The 20,597-nt window shown below is 41.2% G+C and overlaps 1 protein-coding gene across 1 annotated transcript in view; it reads right to left on the minus strand.

Moving 5' to 3' along the window:
- Positions 1–827: 827 nt before the first annotated feature.
- Positions 828–20,597, minus strand: part of nol4la (nucleolar protein 4-like a) — a 30,154-nt gene continuing 10,384 nt past the window's right edge. Inside the window, exons 3-11 of the mRNA XM_079558942.1 lie at positions 20,376–20,487; positions 18,480–18,589; positions 14,876–15,011; positions 12,440–12,717; positions 10,548–10,730; positions 8,935–9,123; positions 6,941–7,060; positions 4,458–4,641; positions 828–4,308 (exon numbers count right to left, since the gene is read on the minus strand). Of these exons, the coding sequence (XP_079415068.1) occupies positions 4,091–4,308; positions 4,458–4,641; positions 6,941–7,060; positions 8,935–9,123; positions 10,548–10,730; positions 12,440–12,717; positions 14,876–15,011; positions 18,480–18,589; positions 20,376–20,487 (1,530 nt within the window). The 3' untranslated portion in view covers positions 828–4,090. The remainder of the gene's footprint in view (positions 4,309–4,457; positions 4,642–6,940; positions 7,061–8,934; positions 9,124–10,547; positions 10,731–12,439; positions 12,718–14,875; positions 15,012–18,479; positions 18,590–20,375; positions 20,488–20,597) is intronic.

The following is a 20,597-nucleotide window of genomic DNA, read 5'->3' on the forward strand; positions in this document are numbered from 1 at the left end:
CGGGTTTCCTCAGGGTGCTACGGTTTCCTCTACCTCCAAAAACATGCCAGTCAGGTCAGCCCACAGTGGCTGTGTTGCTCTGTCACAGCAGCTCAGGACTAACATCTGAACACAATTTCGTTGTACCCTTGTACAATGACAAATAAAGCACATACATACTTACTTAAGAATAATTATTAATTATTAAGGCCACCAGGTCTCTCCTGAGACCTGGTGGTAATTTTACTGGGGTGGGACATCTCCAGCTCGTCTCAATGAAGATGTCGACGGGAGCCAAATATGAGATTTAAATACATAAGGTCCTCATCCAAATCTATTCTTTGATTACCCACTGCAAAAATGTCAGTTCATTAGAAGCATGCGGTGTATTACTGCAAACAGCTTCATACAAATGTTACGTAGTGTTCCTTTAATAAATCGGTATCACTTTATTCAACAAAAAAAACAAACAAACTACTTTTTAGTACAATGTAATGTGCTCTGTAACAATCCGTAGTAACTTGTACCTATGGGTTAGATACACAATGGAATAACTTGTATTAGTACTTTGTAGGTACATAATGTAATAGGATACGAGACTCTTAGGTTTAGGCTTAAGGTTAGGGTTGGGGTTAGAGTTGTGTCTTATTACATTATGTACCTACAAATACATATTATTCCATTGTGTATCTAACACATAGGTACAAGTTATTACACATTGTTACAGAGCTCATTACATTGTACTAAACGTAGTTAGGTGCAATGTATCAAGGGTAAAGTGTCATTATCCATCAAACGAGCTTATGTGTGTAAAAACATGAATAAAATAGAACACCTGTGACACCAGTTTGATACCTCATGGCACGTTTTATTTCATGACTGACATCTCAGGAGAAGAGAGCCTTGCCACTCTGCTGTTGTTAAGTCAATGCTGTTTTTTGTTTGAATCCACATAGCGTTGGTGCAACACTGAAAAGCCAAAAAATATCCCCAAAACAGACACAAGTCCCTCGGTGTGATATGTAAAGAGGCAGAGAGAATCTCACCCAGACAGTTTGGCATGAGCCGTTACAAACACCCTTCACTTTTGTTTTTTTTTCTTCTGTTGTTTCACATTGAATAATAAATATCCATACTTATAAACAGTCCAAATATAACAAATATTTAGTCACGGTTACCGGAAAAAGCTCCACTTTTAAGTCACAATGATAAATGTACAAAACAATAGACATCTCGTATAAATGCTAATGATGTAATCTGTTGTCAGAAGTGGTTTAAAAACTAAAATTGGAGTTTTTTTTTTTTGCGTTTCCTGAGGTTTATGGGTTCCCCTCGAGAGGCCAGGTAAGGGGAATGGCTTTTTATGATGCAGAGGAGAGAGTACAACAAGTCAAAGTGTACCTTAGGGAGAATAGAGGTGTCTAAGCACTTACTGTATTTTAACATAACGCCTCATTTCTCTGCTATAGGCCACTATTGTGTTAGCGCGGTTGATTCAAAGACATCTTGATGCTTATAGAGAGGAAAAAAAAACAAAACACTTTGCTGGTCCACTTTGAGAAGTTGTGAAGCTCCTTCTGACTTAAGTCTGTCGCCGCAGCGCCCGAGCCGACCGCTATCAGTTGTCAAGAGGTCAATGAGAGAAATAAAAAAGGCAAAGAAAAAAAACAATATCTGGGCTCATGTACATTGATTCGTGTGGAAAATAACAAAGTAAAACGTGATTTTGTAAAACTGTACATGTAAACATCACACTTTCACTGAGTCAAAAAACCAGAAGGGAAATACAAAGCTCACACAGTTACGGCACAGGCTCCCGCACAGAGCTACGGCATCGGACAGCGCAGGAGAGGCAACGACCAAATCAGGTTAATAACAAGAAACCCATAGAGACTACCACTAAAATCATAGATCAAACAGGCAAGGCTAAAACCACTTTGATTTTTCTTTTTTAAAAAACATGGCTGTACCCACAGAAAAGAAAGAAACAGCGTAAAACATCTTTTGTCACTCTTTGTACAGCTATACAGTACATTTATCTGACCACTTTAGAAATCCACAAGCTACCAGGGCATTTTTAGTCAACACCAATAGTTTACATTGTCCCGTCAATACAAAGAGAAAAGATCCATTGGGAGTCGTCAGAAATCAAAACATGGAGGAGACGAGAAGTTGATCACAGCACACCTAAAAGAACACCCGGACGGATCGGAAAGAAGCATTTGTGAGAGCGTTTCATGATACAAATGGCGTCACTGAGTAGGACTAGAGAGATGGCGACAGTCAACAGTAAACAACAAGGAAGACAGAAAGACAATTATCCGAACCACGGACCATGCACGCTCCAGGACGGCTCACAGAAAGGGGCTGTTCTTTTAGAAATTGTGGAAAAATATGTATCTTTTTTTGAAATGAACTGAAAATCCAAAAGAGGTAAAGATCCTTGTCACTGTGTTAATGTCATGTAAATCCTGAGCTATAAAGTGCTTCCAAACTTGCAATAGTTAGACTTGTGACAGAAGCCACTCATGACATGACAATGCATTTGTAGGCTTCAAAGTACAATGGTCTACATAAAAATGTTAAATAACTGAATAATTTAATAGATTTGTGATAAATACAGAAATATACGTCTCTAAACTTTGAGTTTTCTGACAAATTGTTAAGGTGCAAGCCTCGAGGGCCGCTCAAAGTCATTGTCTTTGTCTGGAATGTTTCAGCCTATTGTGTTTTTTCTATGTTGTACAAACTGGGCCACTCCACTTTTACACAAAATATCTCAACTTACAAAACACTTACACAAAAGCAATAGAAACAGCACCACAAACACACACCACGCTTTGTGCCGAGTGACTCACTTAATGTGCTCTAGATCTGTGCACTCCTGTGTGCCACAGACGCACACAGCTGGACAGTAAACCGATGTGAAAACATCTTACAAAGATTGTCTTTTGCACTTGAACAGTTTGTTTAAGTTTGAGACGCTGAGAGGTCAGTGGAATGATGTAGACTGCATTAGCCCCGTAAAAAAGAAGCACTCACAACAACCAACGACATGACGCATGTAAAAAGACGTGCAACATTTAGTCTCCTTCTGCAGGTCCTGTTCCTCCCACAGACGACTGAGCCCAATGAAGGAAAGTGCCTCAGCTCTGAGGTGAGTGAAAAACATCACTGTTACAACAAACAACATTGAAATTAGCTACAATGCTGCGTGAAGATTAGTTCTTTCATTTTACAACCTGACAGTTACAGCAGAGTCACTGTTGTCTTAAACCCCAGACTGATCTAATGCACACTACTGATTATCTTCAATATTGCACCTGCAGCCACGTTCCAATAGATCTGGGATCAAGTCTATGATATCAATCCCGCAGGTATGTGGGACTTCAATATGCATACGGCTTTAAGCCTCTGTTCATTTAAAATAGTGGCAAACTCTTCATTAGTCATAAATTACTACACATAAAGCCCCGCTGGGTAAGCACACAGTCTAATTTACCATAAATAGAGGCAGAATAATTTAAAGTCAGTGACTTGAGCCGATCTGCTGACAACTGTCAAGCCCTTTAGGTTTGATTTTCACTGTTTTATATCAGTCCAACCCTAACTATCTTTGAGGTCAAAGAGTCTTAGCAGCATTTCATTTGTAATAATGCAGTGTTGTTTGAGAAAGATATAAATTTAGAGAGTGGCTGCAGTCACGCCACGTACAGCATATTTTCAGAACTTGCACTGGATTCCTGTGATGCATCTGTTAATTTGTCTGCACAGTCACAGCAGGTTCAAAGCTAAAGTAACACCTCTGGTCGTTTGTCCTTCTGTGAATAGTTTTTATCCCACGCATCAGCTTCCTGAGATGAATGGCAGTGAAAGGTAGAATGAGCTGGATGGGATGTGAATGGCTACAGATACCAGGGCACTAGGACCAGAGTCGACCAAATGCATAAATTATCCGTTCTGATATGTTGTGACCGCAGTTAAGGTACAGTACCTACAGGACCACTGTGCTCTGCAGTGCCACTCAGTCTGTGTGCTGATTCAGAATCCGGCCCCGATTTGTGACTGAGAGTGACACTGGGAGAAGGCGACGAGCGGGTAAAGTCCTGGTTCAGTTCTGCTGCAGGATCAAGTTCTCCAGCTCGTCTGCAGATCTGAGCAGGAAGGCCGCAGACTCCCTGTAGCCCGCGATCAGCTGCCTCACCGCGGTCACCTCCGGAGGACTGAGCTGCGCAGACGCCCCCCCACCGCCTCCGCCCTGACCGTGGCTGTTAGCGCTGGACGAGGTGGAGTTTGGGCCGACCGACTTCATACTAAGATCTGTGGGACCTGCAACAAACAATGAAAACAAATGTCAGAAAAAATCACTCACATTTGGCATTGCAGATGACTGACAGTTAAGGCTCTTTCTTAACCTTTGACAGACAGTGACAGACTCGGATTACTGTGTTTACATGTTGAGATAGTGTTTTTCTTACCATTGGTTTGTGTGGTTCCCGTGGTCTGCTGGGTGCTGCTAACCGTCCCATATCGTACGTTGTAGGTGAGGCCTCCGTTGGCGTAGAGCTGGTCTTGGGTGAAAGCTGTGCTGGAGATAGTGAAGCCGGGGGCAGCCATAGAGGCAGGGCTGGAGTTGGTTTTGTCAGCGGACACTGGCTCCTCCTGTTTCAGAATCAGAAGTTTTATTAAACACAGAAATTTGGTGGAATTTGCTTTTGGTTCAGCATCAGATAGAAAGAAAAAGCATCCACTCTGTCATTACAAACAATAGAGCTTATGCGTGTGAGTGGCTATCTGTACAATTATATTCTTTTGTTATTCTCTGATATTTTATTTGCTGTTCTAACTTATTATTTGATTTGTTCATTCATTTGAGGTTCTGTTTGTATGTATATTTAAATAGAAATAGAATATGCATAACTTCTATACATTTAAAGTGCATATGACAAATTATCATATAAAGGTCACAATTTTTGCTAGATTAAAGGAATAGGCCACCGTTTTTACATACTGAGATATGTTCTTACCTAACCTTAGCCAAGTTAATATATCCCCGTCTGGTCTTTGTCCGTGCGCTCTGTCAGGCAAACGGAGCACATACGCAGCCTCTCCCACATGTCACATAGCTCCAAAAAAGCTCACGATAGAAGCTACCAAGCTCTTCCACGTGTTCCCTATTTAAATAAAGTTACGTGAAGTGTTTTCATGCGAAGTATATTTACACAGAAATGTAACATGTCGATTTTATAAGCAGATAAAAAGGGGCACTATATTGTGAGGCGTAATGATACAGGAGCAAAACGTCCGCGCAGTAACTCCTAAGGTTATTGACGGAAGTGAGCGGGGGAAAGTCTTTAGGAGTTACTGCACAGACAAAGACCAGACGGGTATATATTAACTCGTCTAAGGTTAGGTAAGAACATATCTCAGTATGTAAAAACGGTGGCCTATTCCTTTAAGTACCCAGCTTTCTTTATTTTGTGATGTTCCCACCCGAACATGTGCCTCTTTTTCCTAGAGGCAAATGTTCGGGTGATTTTCACCCAGCAATAGTGATAGAAGGTAGGGTAGGGTTAATGTATTTAATCAGGCAAACTTGCCCCCTTTCAAGGTTGACATTCAGGGCTGCCACATTTATTTTGCCTACTTTAACTACAGCTTTGCTTCTGTCGCAAAGTTCGGTGTCTCTGGCCTCACAGCAAGTGAGGAACACATAGTTATTTTAGTCTGCTGGTCATTTATACCCATTCAAAATATATAGCATATTTAGCATATTTTGTGTCTTTCTCCTGTGGCTGTTTGTGCCAAGGACACTGAGCCTTCCCCTGAGAAGTCTCATATATCTCAGGAATGGGTGGACCAAAAACCAAGTTTCCATCTTCATTATTTTATTTTTTTTATTATCTAATTTTCCAGTAATTTTGGAGCATTTTCATATGGTCCTCTCATGATACTTTTCTTTCATTTTATTAGACATGACACAGTTTAATATAAAAGAACATGACTCAAATGTGTCATGTATTGTCATGTTTTGATAGATTTTGATGACAAGTGCTTTTTATCGGTTGTATTATCTCAGGTAAAAATCACCCACCGTTAGTCATGGTGTTGTGAATTTGAGCGATAGTGTTCTAGGGTTAAATTGCTGCTTCACTGAAACAAAAATTACAAGAGATGTTATCCATCTAAATAAGTCATATTTTAAAAGCATTAAAACATTCCAGTTCAGAAAGTTTAATATTTTCGGGAGAAATTAGTACGGTCAATAGTCCTGTGATGTTTATGTAATAAGTTTAGTTAATGTGACTCAATTTCCTTACAATATGAACCCTGACGTGGAGGCTCGCTCGCTCGCTCGTCAAGCCCTCCTAATGCAAAGATTTTGATTTGGTTTATGGTTAATATCACAGTAAATTAAGGAAATGTGTCCTTCACATACAGTATGACCCATCCTTCAATACCTCTGGGACAGCCTGTTCAAGACTGGAACTCATCTCCAGATCTCGAACTGGTAAGTATCACCTAAAGCTGGAAGATTCTCACCTTCTCATACACGGGAACCCCCCCAGACACCGGTAAAAATTCACACAGACAGGCCCACATGTGAATCGAACCCCGGACCCTGTTGCTGTGATGCCAGAGCACTAACCACTCACGATCATAAAGCTAAAGACCTTCACGGTGAGCAGAATGTGTTTTTCCCCATAGTGTGAAAGTGCGGGGATTGTGGGATTGCAGACAGGACAAGATTGTGGTGGGTGTGGATAAATATAGAGGACGAATAAAAGTAAAGGATTGAACTTCACATTTATGGATTTTCCTATTGGATATTCTAAAGAAAACACCATATAATCACTGCAGAAACACTGGCTCCACTTCAGAGACTATTGTACGTCACGTTCTGCTCTGAAAACATCACAGTTTTCGTGCATGTGACACTACAGCAGCTGGGCACATTTACCGAGGCGGGGTACACATCCAGGCGCATCTTCTTGGCTGCGTTGCGGGATTCGCTCTCACAGGCAGCAGCCAGGATGTTCTCAGCCATGGCGGAGGTGAGGTGAGGAGGTGTCGGTCGAATCTGCAGGCAAGTGTCAGTGAGAGATTGTACCCATTTATAACAGAGAGAAACACTGTATTTGAATTGTGCTGGCGATGCGATTTAAGGCACTTTTTATCGCTCTATATGTGCAATACCTGCCAAAATTGCCACTTTTATCATCACCTCCTACGACAGCTGTAAATATGCAGAGTCTGTGTCTCTGTACAGTGTTGTTTTTGCTTCTTTAAGTTATTGCAGAGCAGGGGTTTCCAAGTAAATATATCGGAAGTGTATTTCTGGGGTCCGTAAACAAAAGCTTCATTACAATTAGGGCTGCAACTAACGATTATTTTGTCATCGATTAATCTATCGAATATTTTTTACGATTAATCGCTTGGCTGTGAATGGTGTAGGAAAATTGGATTTAAAAGAAAAATAATTATCACCTAAAGCTTAAGTGGCGCCGCTTGAGGACATGTTGATGGAGGAAACTTAAAGTAAATGTTTGTTGGAGGCTCTTGGTGCTAATTCTGCTTCTGATTAGATGAGACACAGACGGATATTTATGAAATTTACAATGTACAAAACATTACAGACCCTTACTATGAAAAACAAAGTAGGTTTTCATCAAAAATACTACATTTTCATGTAATTTTTGAGTCTGTGTGAACCAGAAAATGATAAATCGATTACTAAAATAGTTGTCGACTATTTCAATAATCGATTAGTCGTCGATTAATCGATTAGTCGTTTCAGCCCTAATTACCCCATGTTTTAATTGGGAAAATACTATTGACGAGCCTGACAGGACTGTAGCCTAATAAAAATGGCTTACACTTGCATTGCGCTTTACAAGCCTGTGTTATAAGTTTATTCATTCACTCCAAACTCAGTGGTGGTGAGATGCTAATGTAGCCATAGCCGCCCACATGTCTATAATGTGTTGTTTGTATCCTGATTGCTTCTTATGTCAGTGCCCTCTGCTGGACACGTGTGGAACTCTTTCCTTTTTCATTTAAGCTGCCCCCTCGAGGCTGGAATGAGCACTCTGGTTGTTTCTTTAAAAAAATCATAACTCCTCAGAGGAATGGGCCAGAGATGTACTTTGTGTTCTACAAGTTTCAAGTTTCAAGTTTAATGGTTTTGTAAAGCCCAATATCACAACAGAAGTCGCCTCACAGGGCTGCACCAAACATTAAGGCAAGTTGTGGGCCAAACTGAATCATCTCGCGGGCCGGAAGTGGCCAGCCTGTTGGAGACCCCTGTTGTAGAGGGTATGCACTTAAATGTATATTTTTCTAAACATAATCAAAACAAACACCAAGAAATGTGGAAGTGACACACGTTTGGTTTCTGGTGCCACGATATGGCATCATCTGCATAACTAGTATTAATTGTGTATTGTATTTATTGTAGTTAGACACTGTCAAAGGGACAGTTGGGAAAGTTTTTTTTATACTCACTACTCCCACCTCAGGTCTTACGCGTAACTGCAGGTTCTATATTAATCCCATGTATGACGGCACTTCAGACCCGAATTAACACCTTTTTGAGTGACAGAACAGGATTTTAAAGGCAGTTGTGGTGAACAGGTCTGGGCTCATTCTACACATTAGGACATGGTTGTAACATGTAGGGGGAGGAAAATACAAAATACCCTTTTTAAACTCCGTATAGTCTCTTTAAGTGAATTTCAAGTTAATTTTGAAGCATACTTTGGGAAGTCATATTTGTTTCCAAACAATGAGGGACAGATTACAGCAGAAATGGGAAAATACGTGAACTGTGCTGTGTCTTGTGTTTGTTCAGCATCAAAAACATAAGGAAGAAGAGCCGTCTGTTTCAACAAATGAGATTCAATTCCATCCTGTTGTATGTTGTTAGCAGTTATATTCGGAGGGAGACAGTGTTACCTCAAAGCCGCCTTTCTTCATGCGGCGACAGGATTTGAGGTAGGTGCGAATTCGTTTGCGGGAGCGCTCCTGGAACTCCGGGAACTGCCGCCCGCAGGACTCGATAATGGCCTGGATCTTCTCCTTGGGCTGTTTGGAGATGGGCACCATGCGGTCCAGATTCTCATCCACGAACAGACGCACAAACATCTGAAGCAGGAGGGGGAGGGGAGAGAGGGATGTGGAGCAGAGAAATTAAGGGGGGGACACTGAGAGGGGTGTGAAAACAAAAGGGGGTGAGGCACGAGAAATATAGATGTGACGAGCCAGTGTTCACTTTGACAGATTTCAGTCAAGATTTCGCTGCATAATCTTTAAGTTTAAGTCGATCTAAATATAGTCTATAGTCATTTCAATGGTTAAATCCCCCGTGAGGCAATTTAGTTTGCAGCCAATTACCCTTGGATTTTTTTAACCTATTGGTGTTGCACAGGGGAACATTATAGCAGCGACCGGATGAAAGCAGTAAAAACTCCAGCCACATGAGGTGAGAGAGGTCAGCAATGATGGCCTTTGCCTTCTTCACACATCTGACCCTGTGCACCTCGCTACAGGGCCACAAAGGGGCACCTATTGTTCATGCTTTAGTGGTTAGGGAAACCAGAGCGCTCAGAGGAAACCTATACGCTAACAGAAGGGAATCACACCCAGAACAGAGACTCACAAAGAGAGTGTGTTTGTGAGTGCGACTGTGGGACAACGCCTGGAAATGGGCCCATGGCTACAATCTGGTGTAGTGTGTTTACATGCATGAGTCCCATGTGTGTTCCTTAACCTGCACTGTCCCAGCCAAACAAACAAACAAACAAACAAACAAACAAACAAACAAACAAACAAACAAACAAACAAACAAACAAACAAACAAACAAACAAACAAACAAACAAACAGTGTGTCGCTTTGTGGGCCTTCTCCCAAAGATAAAAGGGACCACACTTGTTCCTTAGACATTTGAGGATCTTTGATCGAAGGTCAAAGTAGAAACTAAGTAACTACTTAAGTAACTAAGTAACTCATTCCCCTAGAGGCCACTGCAGGTGTCGTAACATGTTGCAGTAATTGTCCGTGAGAAAAAATGCTACGCTGATAAAAAAGACAAAGGGAGATATTTTTTTCAATCAAACTTGGCTGTAAATGCTGTTTAAGTGGCGCAAGCCCGGAGTTAACTTCGCCCGTTAGCCTGTTAGCTTCTTCTTCGTGATTCTATCAGTGTGTATTGTGCCTCTGGGTCAGGGCAGAGAAAGTTGCAATTTTGGTTTTCTGGCCAGAGACACCAGGGGGAGATGAAAGACCCCTCAATCATCCCATTAACGCTTGTATTTCCCCCATAGGGACTACAGAAAGGATTTATTAAGTTAACTTAGTTCTTCTGTAAGTGCAAATTCTTCTTCGGTTTGTGGCTTGGATCTTGTCTCCACTCATCCCTTCTATTGATTTTTATCCACTGTTAACACGTTTACAATTCAGATTTCATCATAGTTTTATTCTTCATTAATCACTTTTTGTTACTTTTTTAGGATGGGCAAAGGTACTGCGTAAAGTGGGCTGTGTGAGGAGTGAGGCGGCGCAGACTCACGTTGAAGGCCTTCAGTCTCTCGGGGTCCATCCCCTCTGCATCGTTGATTTTGTCGCTGTCGTCGTGGTCGTCGTGATCATCGTCGTCGTCGTCCATGATCTGAGCTCGTGCAGCGCTCAGCTCATCCACACTCATCGCCTCCGTCTTTACAGAGTCATAACTTCCTGAGCTGTACGGAGGGGACTGCACAGGGAGAGAAATTAAAACTGTGAGTGATGTGTAGGCGCACACTAAAGAGTAAGACACTAATTTCAGACATGTCCAGAAGCATCAACATTTGAGAAAAGACCAAAGTGCTCAGTTAATACAAGAATCAGCTGCATTTCAGGACGTGTTTGTAGGAGTCAAAATAAACTACAGGGTAAGTGAGCTCTAGACATTATAGGACGAGATAGAGACATGAAATCTGGTTTGTAAAAGTAGAAGTGGACAATATATTGTTAACAAGATGAGACACAAATTTACAATAATTTACAATATCGAGTGTCCAATGTCAAGAAACCAGCAGGAAAGTTGCAAAAACTGCTGCTAAAAAATAAAAAAAATTCCTCCCCCTACATGTTCCAGCAATGTCCTATGGGGTAGAATGAGCCCAGACCTGTTCACCACAACTGCCTCTAAAATCCTGCACTGTCGCTCAGAAAGGTGTTAATTCGGGTCTGAAGTGCCGTCATGCACGAGCTTAATATAGAAGGTGCAGTTACACGTATGACCTGAGGTGGCAGTAGTGAGTATAAAATGGCCAACTTGAATCTAGTCCAATGCCCGCTGGCTGCTCTGCTTCATGCCCGCGACACTAGAGGCCGCCATTGCTCCGCTATTGCTGTAGTACCTCCATATCGCCGCTAGTCCCCAATTGAAAAGCATTGGAGTTTGGACACATTAAAAACAACTTTAACGTCTGCTTTCTATTTTTTCAACACTAGACTAAGCTAGATATTCCTCCTGTGATAACGCTGGGTTAGTCACAATTTAAGAAACCAGGCTGGTTTTTGTAAGAAGAATTTTAGAAATCTCGTACTTATTGAGGGTCGGACTGTTAGCATTGGAGCAGCACGAGCTACACGTCACGCAAGGGCCGAGTCTACGGTGAAGATCCCGCCTGAATGTCCTTTTTAGGAACATGCTTCATCAGAGCTGGGTACGGGGAGTCTGTAAATCCACCATGATTTCCCCCTCGACCGTGGTCATTATGATAAACGGGGAGGAGTGAGCAGAAGCTGTCCATTTATATATACAGTCTATGATCTAGTCCCTTTCATGTGTAATCTTGCAAAAAAGTGTTTTTTTGGCCTTTTATTGACTATTCAAGACAATTATCTATTTGAGCAACAAAGCAGATGCATATTTTTTTAATATATTTTTGATGGTTTGCAAAAATATAGCTTAATGGGAAAGCCACCAAAAATATTTATATTCATTTTTGTCAATATCACCTAGCCATATTTGAAAGACATTACTACCTAAACACAGTACTGCTTTAACAGGAGATGGATTTATAAACAAAAGTGCTCCACAGGAAACAGTGGCGAGTCATCAAGGCCTGCAAAGCCATTTTAGAATAGCTCAGGAAGGACGGGTCAAACCATCAAACTAGGGCTGCACTGAAAAAACTGTTCCATTCAAATTGTAAGTCATTTGTTTTTCAGACAATAGAATCAAAATAAGACTGAAAAACACTAAATCGGAAAACAAAAACAAATACTGAACATTTGCACATTTAAAGGTTCCATGCAGTTTGTGTTTTAAGCTGAGGTAGAAAAAAAAGTCTTGATCTCAGTCTGTTGAAAGATTTTGCGATATATTGTGCAGCCCTACCTTATGTTAAATCCAAATCTGACTAAAATAACACATTATGCTTCAGACGTTGTGAGGCCACGTGTGTTTCTTGCCTTGCTGATGGGGAACTGTCTGCTGGGGTCAGTGGGGTATGAATTGAGTGGCGATGTGGCGGAGGGCAGTATTCGGTCGCTCAGATTGACAGGCTGCTGATCCTCTGAGGAGGACGAGGAGTTGGTGCTAAAGTCCATTGGAGTGCACAGCCCATTCTCCGTCACCTCCCCGAAAGAGGCCCCTCCGTCTGGGACAGTCGCCCCTGCAGCAGACAGCACCTCAGGCGGGGTCAGCGCCGGCAGCCCGTTGGCACTTCCACTGTCTGAGGTGTCCTCGTCTGAACAAAGACAAAAGACACATTTGAGAACTCACTTTCTTTTTCTCAACAAATACATAATATAAACAGGCCATAAAAATCACTAGATTGAACAGTATTGTTGAGGTCCAGTATTTCTCTTTGATCTATACATGTGAAACATTTAGGACACTGGGACCAATTTTCAGCCAGAAATTGAAACATTATAACGAGACATTGAGAGGGGCCGAAGGGGGAGGGGTGTGTCCCTTTGTCGTACCAAATTACAGCTCGTTCACCCAATTTTTCATAATGTCCTTCCCATGTGGCCCTTTTCTCCCCACCTAGGCCTACACGCTCATTTTCCCCTTTGAATTGTTCGCCCTAATTTGTCCCGAACAGTTTCTAATCTGTGAGGTTAATATACAGCTCTGTCCTACTTCCTTAAGCCATCTACCCAAACAGAGGGGTGCACAAAGGACCGGGGCAGCACCGCCAGGTCCCACCTCCTAAAGGCCTATCCGTGGATTTATGCGGATTAGTCCATGTGCTGTTGTGCAGAAAACCCGTCAACAAAAGGCCCTATGTAGCAATAAAAAATGTATCTTACTGTTATGATTGATTTAGTATAACAATATGATTGACAGAAAAACAGTTAAACCTTTAAATACTTATTCATTCATGACTTTAACTTTCATAACTATGACTTGGAAGAATAATACTTGTGGTAAGTATTAATTATAGTTGTACACCAGTGAAGCGCCTATTTTATAAATGAAAAAAAAAAGAAGCTTTAAGTTAAGTTAAAGGGACTATACAGAGTGTTTAAAAATGTTAAAATTATGTATTTTCCTCCCCTTACATCTTCCAGCCATGTCCTAATGTGTAGAATGAGCCCAGACCTATTAAACTTATAAACTAACTAACAAACCTATGAAGTCCAACACTGTCACTCAAAAAGCTGTTACTTCGGTCTGAAGTGCCTTCATGCACGAGCTTAATATAGAAGGTGCAGTTACACGTATGACCTGAGGTGGCAGTAGTGAGTATAAAATGGCCCACTTGCATCTAGTCTCTTTAAGTTAAGTGCTTAATTTATCATCGTGCAGTTGTACAACACAATTATGTTGAGGTGTTGGGTTAGCCACTGCGCCGGAGCGCCACCACTGTGGGCAAACCTGACCAGCATGTTTTTGGATGTTGAACATTAGTGAAATAGAGGAATAAACCTGCATGTGTGCTTAAGCTATAAAACATATGAATGCTGTTGGAGCTATGGGTCACTTTTCAGACACAAATTGTTTAGTAGGTGAATAATAATGTTGGATTTTTAAGTTTAAAATGTATTTATCTATGTTTGAGTTCGCCAAAGCCCAATCTTGCAGAGGGAACATCATTGGTATTAAATGGTTGCAGCTTGCAGAGCAGCTGTTATGGAAATTCTACCAACATCACGTCCTGATCTCCAGGATAATTAATAAACATAAACAAAGTGTCAAACAAGGATACGGTACAAATTTTAGCAATATCTTAAATATAATCGCATCTACTGTATGTAAAACATTGTGTCTAATGTGTCAAATGCACTCAGAGTACCGAATCTACACAGGACTAAAGGACTACACCAAGTCTGAGAACCAGGACTAAAACAGGACTAAACCATCAATAAAGTGGTTCTAAGCAATGACAAATCCAGAGACGGATTATGAAAAAGCTTAAAGTTTTAGAGAGGCCTGAGTATCAAAGTTTGAGGAAAACATCTAAAGCCATCCCCTTATCACAGAGACGCCTCTCACTCCCCAAATTTACCCCCAAAAGATGATCAAACATGTAACTTTGAACAACTTAAATTAAACTGCGGTCAGATTTCAGTCCTGTAATTGATTTGATTAAGATTTCAGAGCAGGGATCATGAAGGACGAACTGTAAACACTATTTGTCCTTGGATGATCAAAACATTGATGTTGTAGCATTTCTAAAGTAATGTGAGTTTGCCCACAAAAATGCTTAATATCCAGTGATAAAGTAACACCACACTGTGAAATTTGGATGTTCTTACATATTGTTGCTATTATAAAACTATTATCCCTTATACATATTCCATTCTAGTTTTTGACTGCATCGCCGTTGTGAATAAAGTTTTCATCCCTGTCACATTTCCACTCCAACACTGTGGGAAAACGCTGTCTCCTGCTCTCACCCTCCTCGTCTTTCATCGTGTCTGGCAGGACATGTTCCCCGTTGGCTGGAATGGGCTCAGGCACCGGGGGCTGCTCGACTGTGATCCACGTGGGCTCTGCGCTGGCCATGTCCTCGCTGCTCATCGAACTGTCATCCTGAGAGAAGGAACAGGGAGCGGGTTAGACGCAGAGGCCACAGACCACAGTCCTACACACCACACAGTCTAAAGAGGGTCGACAAACACGTGTGGACTTTGAGGAGAGTAGGCTGGGACAATATCTCCTTTTAGCTTCACTATTTGAATCCAGGCTCTCACGGGTGCACGTTGTGTCCTTGGGCAAGACACTTCACCCATGTATCCAGTGTCCAGGGTCCGATGTATGCATGAGAGTGTGAAGGGGTGAGCGGTTCCTTGATGTAAAGCAATGCCTAATATAGGTGGAACGGCGCTTTATAAATTTAGCCCATTTACCATATCGCAATATATCGTATCGGAAGACATGTATCACAATACTTAGAAATAGGAAAAAAAAATACATCAATGTTTTTGTTATTACAAGATTAATTAGCACCAAACAGCCAAACCAAACTGCCAAAATGTTTTACTCAGTGGAAACTCAACATGTGCTCTCTTATTACTTTACTTTACTTTAATCTTTATTGAAGGGACAATGTACAGAGACATTAAGCTCAAAGAGACAGAGATGTACTGCACCAGATTATAGCTAATAACTCGTTTCCATCCGTAGTCCCTGGTTACATCAAAATAAATAACACTACACAGCATGACCATTCATTCTTCTAACAGTCAATCACATAGTCACATATTAATTTAGGTCAAGTAAAGGGTAAAGTATTGCAGTAAAAACACAGTTTATACAAGTACTGTACAGCAGCAAGTCAGATTGAATGCTTTTTTGTTAATGTCATTTTGATGCCCACGTACTATATTTTTTAAGGCCGGGACGATCCACTTTTGTATCACGATACTCAGGGGCCGATCCAATACCTATTGCGATACAATAAGTAATTATGATTTGTAACATGTTTACTTTAAAATGTATACAAAGAAAACAGTCATGTGTCTAAAGTTTATAAACCCAATGCCATTTGACATTTATTGAGGTGTTGAAGGAGTTATACCTGATTGTACAAAGAAACAGGGTCACCCAAATTTCAAATTGCTATTTTCTGGTCCAAACTCATCTCAAACTTTCCTAATGCATTTACAACATCACAATTCGTCACAGGGACTGAGTTTAAACCAGGTTTCACAACTTTCAGGAGGAAAACTGTCACTTCACTGTAAAATATGCCAACTAGCCTGACATTTTATGACTGTTTAAAAGGCTTTAAACCCAGTATGTTTGGATAAGTGTCAGCTTTTACCATATACTAAAGGACAAAACACATTTTATTCCAATAATAATAATAATAATAATAATAATAATATAATAATAGTTAACACGAAGTGTTACAAAGTGCTGATACTGCAAAACAAAGGAGAGCAGGATAAAAATGCCTCCAAACACAAGTATTGAAAGTATTGTGATACTTGAAAAAGTATCGATACTTGGTATTGCAGCACAAAGTATTGTGATCCAAGTCAGATCCGCTATTTTTTCCCAGACCTACTATTTTTTACGTCACAAACAATCTGTTTATTTTTTTTCATTGTTCAGACTTGCAAACACACAGAAAAATGAGGGGAAACTTTTATATTTAAAAGCAAATCGGATACACTGGGCAACTTTTAAGCAAAAACTGTGTACAATTTCAGCCAAAGTTGAAAATGAAAGTGTTGTAATAGGACAGCAATGTCATTATTGTCAAATAAATCTAGATGTAGTGCTAGTTGAAAGAGATTTGAATGCTTTGTAATGATATACAAGTGCGTACTTGTGGCACAGTTTATTTAATCATTCAACATTTGTGGATTTTCCATATAGATATTTCTGATAACGTTGTGAATGGCCTGTGTGATAGTTTAACGTGACGACCACAAAGAGAAGGGGAATAAAAGAGAGTACAGCTTGAAAGGGTATGTATGTTGAACAAGTCTCCCTCTGTCACAACATTAAAAGCTCCTAAGTGCCTCTGTTTTCCTGTTAAGTAATATGCTTCTGGGAGCATTACTATTTATAACTGTGTTACGTCGCAGAATCCAAAGATGTGTATTGTGGCGTAACAGAGATGAGTAAAGCAGAAGATGGCGAAATTAAAAACGCATAGTTGTTTTGGGGAGGGCATGACTGGACAAACTGCTCAGCGATGTCGCATATCGAGGCATCACATCTCACGCTCTTATTTCCCTACACCGAGCCACAAATGGGTCTTTTTCTCCTGGGAATATGCGTCTGCCCCGCTGTAAAGGAGTTTGAGGAGGACCAAAATGCTCAGTGACAGCTCTATTAGGTACCAAGTGAGCCGTGCAACATTAAAGGGAGCGGGAGAGAGATAGAGGGACACAGTTTCTAAGTAGTTGTATGTAGCGTCATTCATTTCTATGCTTAGAGGAAATACATAATTGATGAAAGATGAGGCTTGTATTACTTTAAACCTGATCTGATGCGAAATAAGTGAAAAAAGAAAAAGAAAAAAGAAGACAGTGTGATGTAATTTGCCATCGCTCAACAAATAATAGGCCACCTCCAGGCAAAGTCGCGCTCCGTGCAGTTATTTATCAAATGTCCCAGGGTGAAACTCAAAACAAAATGAAGAATCACACAAAAGCATAAGTAAGTACGGTTGATTAAAAAAAGCACTTATATCAAACAAAAGTGGCAACATGCAATTCTTCAAACAGCGCGGTGGAACTTGGACAAGCGTCTCGTTTTACAAGCTCGTTTTCCAGAAGTAGCAGGCTAGCACGTGCGCATCTATCTCTGTTTTTGTTTTTGTTTTTTTTCATCTGTACTCACCCCGCGTACGGCCCATTGTTGCGAATAATCCTATTTATTGAGCGAGTGGGGTCTGCGCTAATAACATCGGAAGCCCGTGCACCGCTCCGCTCCAGAGTCAGAGGGAGCACCGCGTCACGGCGAGGGGCGTGGCCACGAGCGCTGCTGCGACACGCCCCCAAAACAACCACGACCGGCGCGTGCACGTCTCATGGTGCGATTGTTTTGATTTTGGCAACGGAGGATTTGCCTTTGAAGCTATACTTTGTCCTCTGAGCACGATAGAACGAATTATAATAATAACAAAATAGCTAATTGACAAAGCCTATAGAGTTCGGGAATGTCCACAGTTACCATGGAGATCCGCCATCTTTGCAGCTGTTAGCATACATTTCCATAGACTAACATTAGCTAAAAACAGTATAAAAAGTGGAGAAAAAAACAGTGGAATGACTCCGTTAGCTTCTGAGTTACTGCTGGTAAATACATCTAACACACTGTGGTCTCCAAGTGTTTTAATGTGAACAATAACTCCAGTATTTTAACTTTTAATATCTCCATTAGTTTACAATTGCTGTTAATCCCATAATGCTTAGCGATATGACGTCACATTCCCGACCTCTATATCCACCTTTTGTGACGACATGATTATTCACAATGTAAATAAAGGTCAATAATGTAAATGACTATGTGTTTCATTCGTCCGGTGCAGGCTCGACTCACCCTCTCCGTGTTGGTCATGCACTGCAGTTTCATCTGCTTCAGGTAGGTGGCAGTAAGAGGCATGTTATAGTCGATGAGGTCCGGGACCAGTGATGTCGGCCTGTCGTTTTCTGAGGGACAAGAACAAGAGATAAAACAGGTTGGAAGTTGCGGCGTTGAAGCAAAAACAGGCAGGCGTGAGTGAAACGATGTCATGAAAGCTGATGTCTCTGATAAATGCTGATTTTCTAACAGCCGCTTTCACTTTTTTTTGTTGTTGCCCGATTTGGACTTCCTTTCTTTGTTCTCTTCTCTTGCCGCTAGAGGGAGTCTGCGACAACAGATCTTTCAACCATCCCAGAGCAGACACATCGTGACCAAGGTAAACATTTGCTCTTAGTAAAGTTTACTATTACACACACACGCACGATGTGATCCCTATTTAAATCAACAATTACAGAAATATGAGCTTCATTGACAGTTAGGATGACGATCTGCTCCTCTGTTGGTGGCACCATTTAGGCCAACTTTTTTACCTGATGCCCAACTGTGGGAAGTTAAATGAATGTGTTGTGACATAAGACATTGCAATTCAAACTGTAGGTGTTTTTGGGGATAAATCAACACCTACAGTTTGTCCCACCAAATAGCACAACCACTCCCACTTTCTTCCATTATTTTAGGTCAATTGCCATTGGCCCCGAGCTTAAGAGACTGCAGAAGATTTGGCTGCCTTCACCCATAGAAATCCATGTTTCTTGTCTTGTTTTGATTGTGTTAAAACAATGTTACCATTGTAATATTCAAGATTGTTATCAAATATTGCATTTTTTTCCTCATATTGTGCAACTCAACTACTATCTAAGCAGGCAGTTGAACATATTTGAAGCCTTAAAGGAATAGGCCACCGTTTTTACATACTGAGATATGTTCTTACCTTAGCTTTGACGAGTTCTTTAGGACCTGTCTGATCTTCCCCCGTGCCTTCAGTCACGTAAACACAGCGCAGACGGCGTTAGCATTTAGCCTCTCCCTCTCTCCTCTATAGCTCCGAAACAGGTCAAGATAGAAGCTACCAAGCTCTTCCACGTTTTCCCTATTTAAATATGGTGACGTGAAGTGTTCCACTACAAAGTATAATTATACAAAATTAAACAATGTGGATTTTCTAAGCGGATAAAAGGGGGAACTATATTGTAAGGCGTAGTAATACCAGGAGTAGTTCGAAATCCGCGCAGTAATCTTCACTTTACTGTGCGGATGCCAAATTACTCCTGGTATTATTACGCCTTACATTATAGTTCCCCCTTTTATCCGCTTAGAAAATCCACATTGTTTAATTTTGTGTAATTATACTTTGTAGTGGAACGCTTCACGTAACCATATTTAAATAGGGAAAACGTGGAAGAGCTTGGTAGCTTCTATCTTGACCTGTTTTGGAGCTATAGAGGAGAGAGGGAGAGGCTAAATGCTAACGCCGTCTGCGCTGTGTTTACATGACTGAAGGCACGGGTGAAGATCAGACAGGTCCTAAAGAACTCGTCAAAGCTAAGGTAAGAACATGTCTCAGTCTGTAAAAACGGTGGCCTATTCCTTTAAATGCATCAGATGATAGATCCAGCTTTTGTTTTACTGAGTCTAAGAAAGGTGAGGATTCAAGTGTCTAGGGTCCATATACAGAAACGAGACTGTCACCCTACCAGCAGTATGTTTTAGTGTGTTTTTTTGTGTTTGACTAAAGCCTATAATTACCTGTGTGTTCCTGCAACACTGTAATTAACCCCTTCCCAATCAATAAGTCAGAGAATCTGCCTAAGTCCTGTTCATCAAGGGTTGGCCTCAAAAATAGCGCGTGATGCCTAATGATGCCTGAAGAACGTACGGCGAGGCCACAGCGGGTCACGCGCGCGCCGTTACCTTTGAACTCCGCCGCACTCGGGTTGATGTGCATCCTCTTCTGACACTCTCCGCAGCTCATTAGGAACCGAGTCACCGCTTCCCTCGGTAGGAAGGCGTACGTCTCCGCGATCTGTGACAGAGACAGGACAAAGAAGCAGAACATGGATACAATCAGAAATCAGGTGAGTGAGAGGTGAGTTTGTTGGGGAATAAAAACGAATCATTTACCTTTCATTCATT

The sequence above is a fragment of the Gobius niger genome (genome assembly GCF_951799975.1).
Source record: "Gobius niger genome assembly, chromosome: 6".
Classification (NCBI taxonomy): domain Eukaryota; kingdom Metazoa; phylum Chordata; class Actinopteri; order Gobiiformes; family Gobiidae; genus Gobius; species Gobius niger.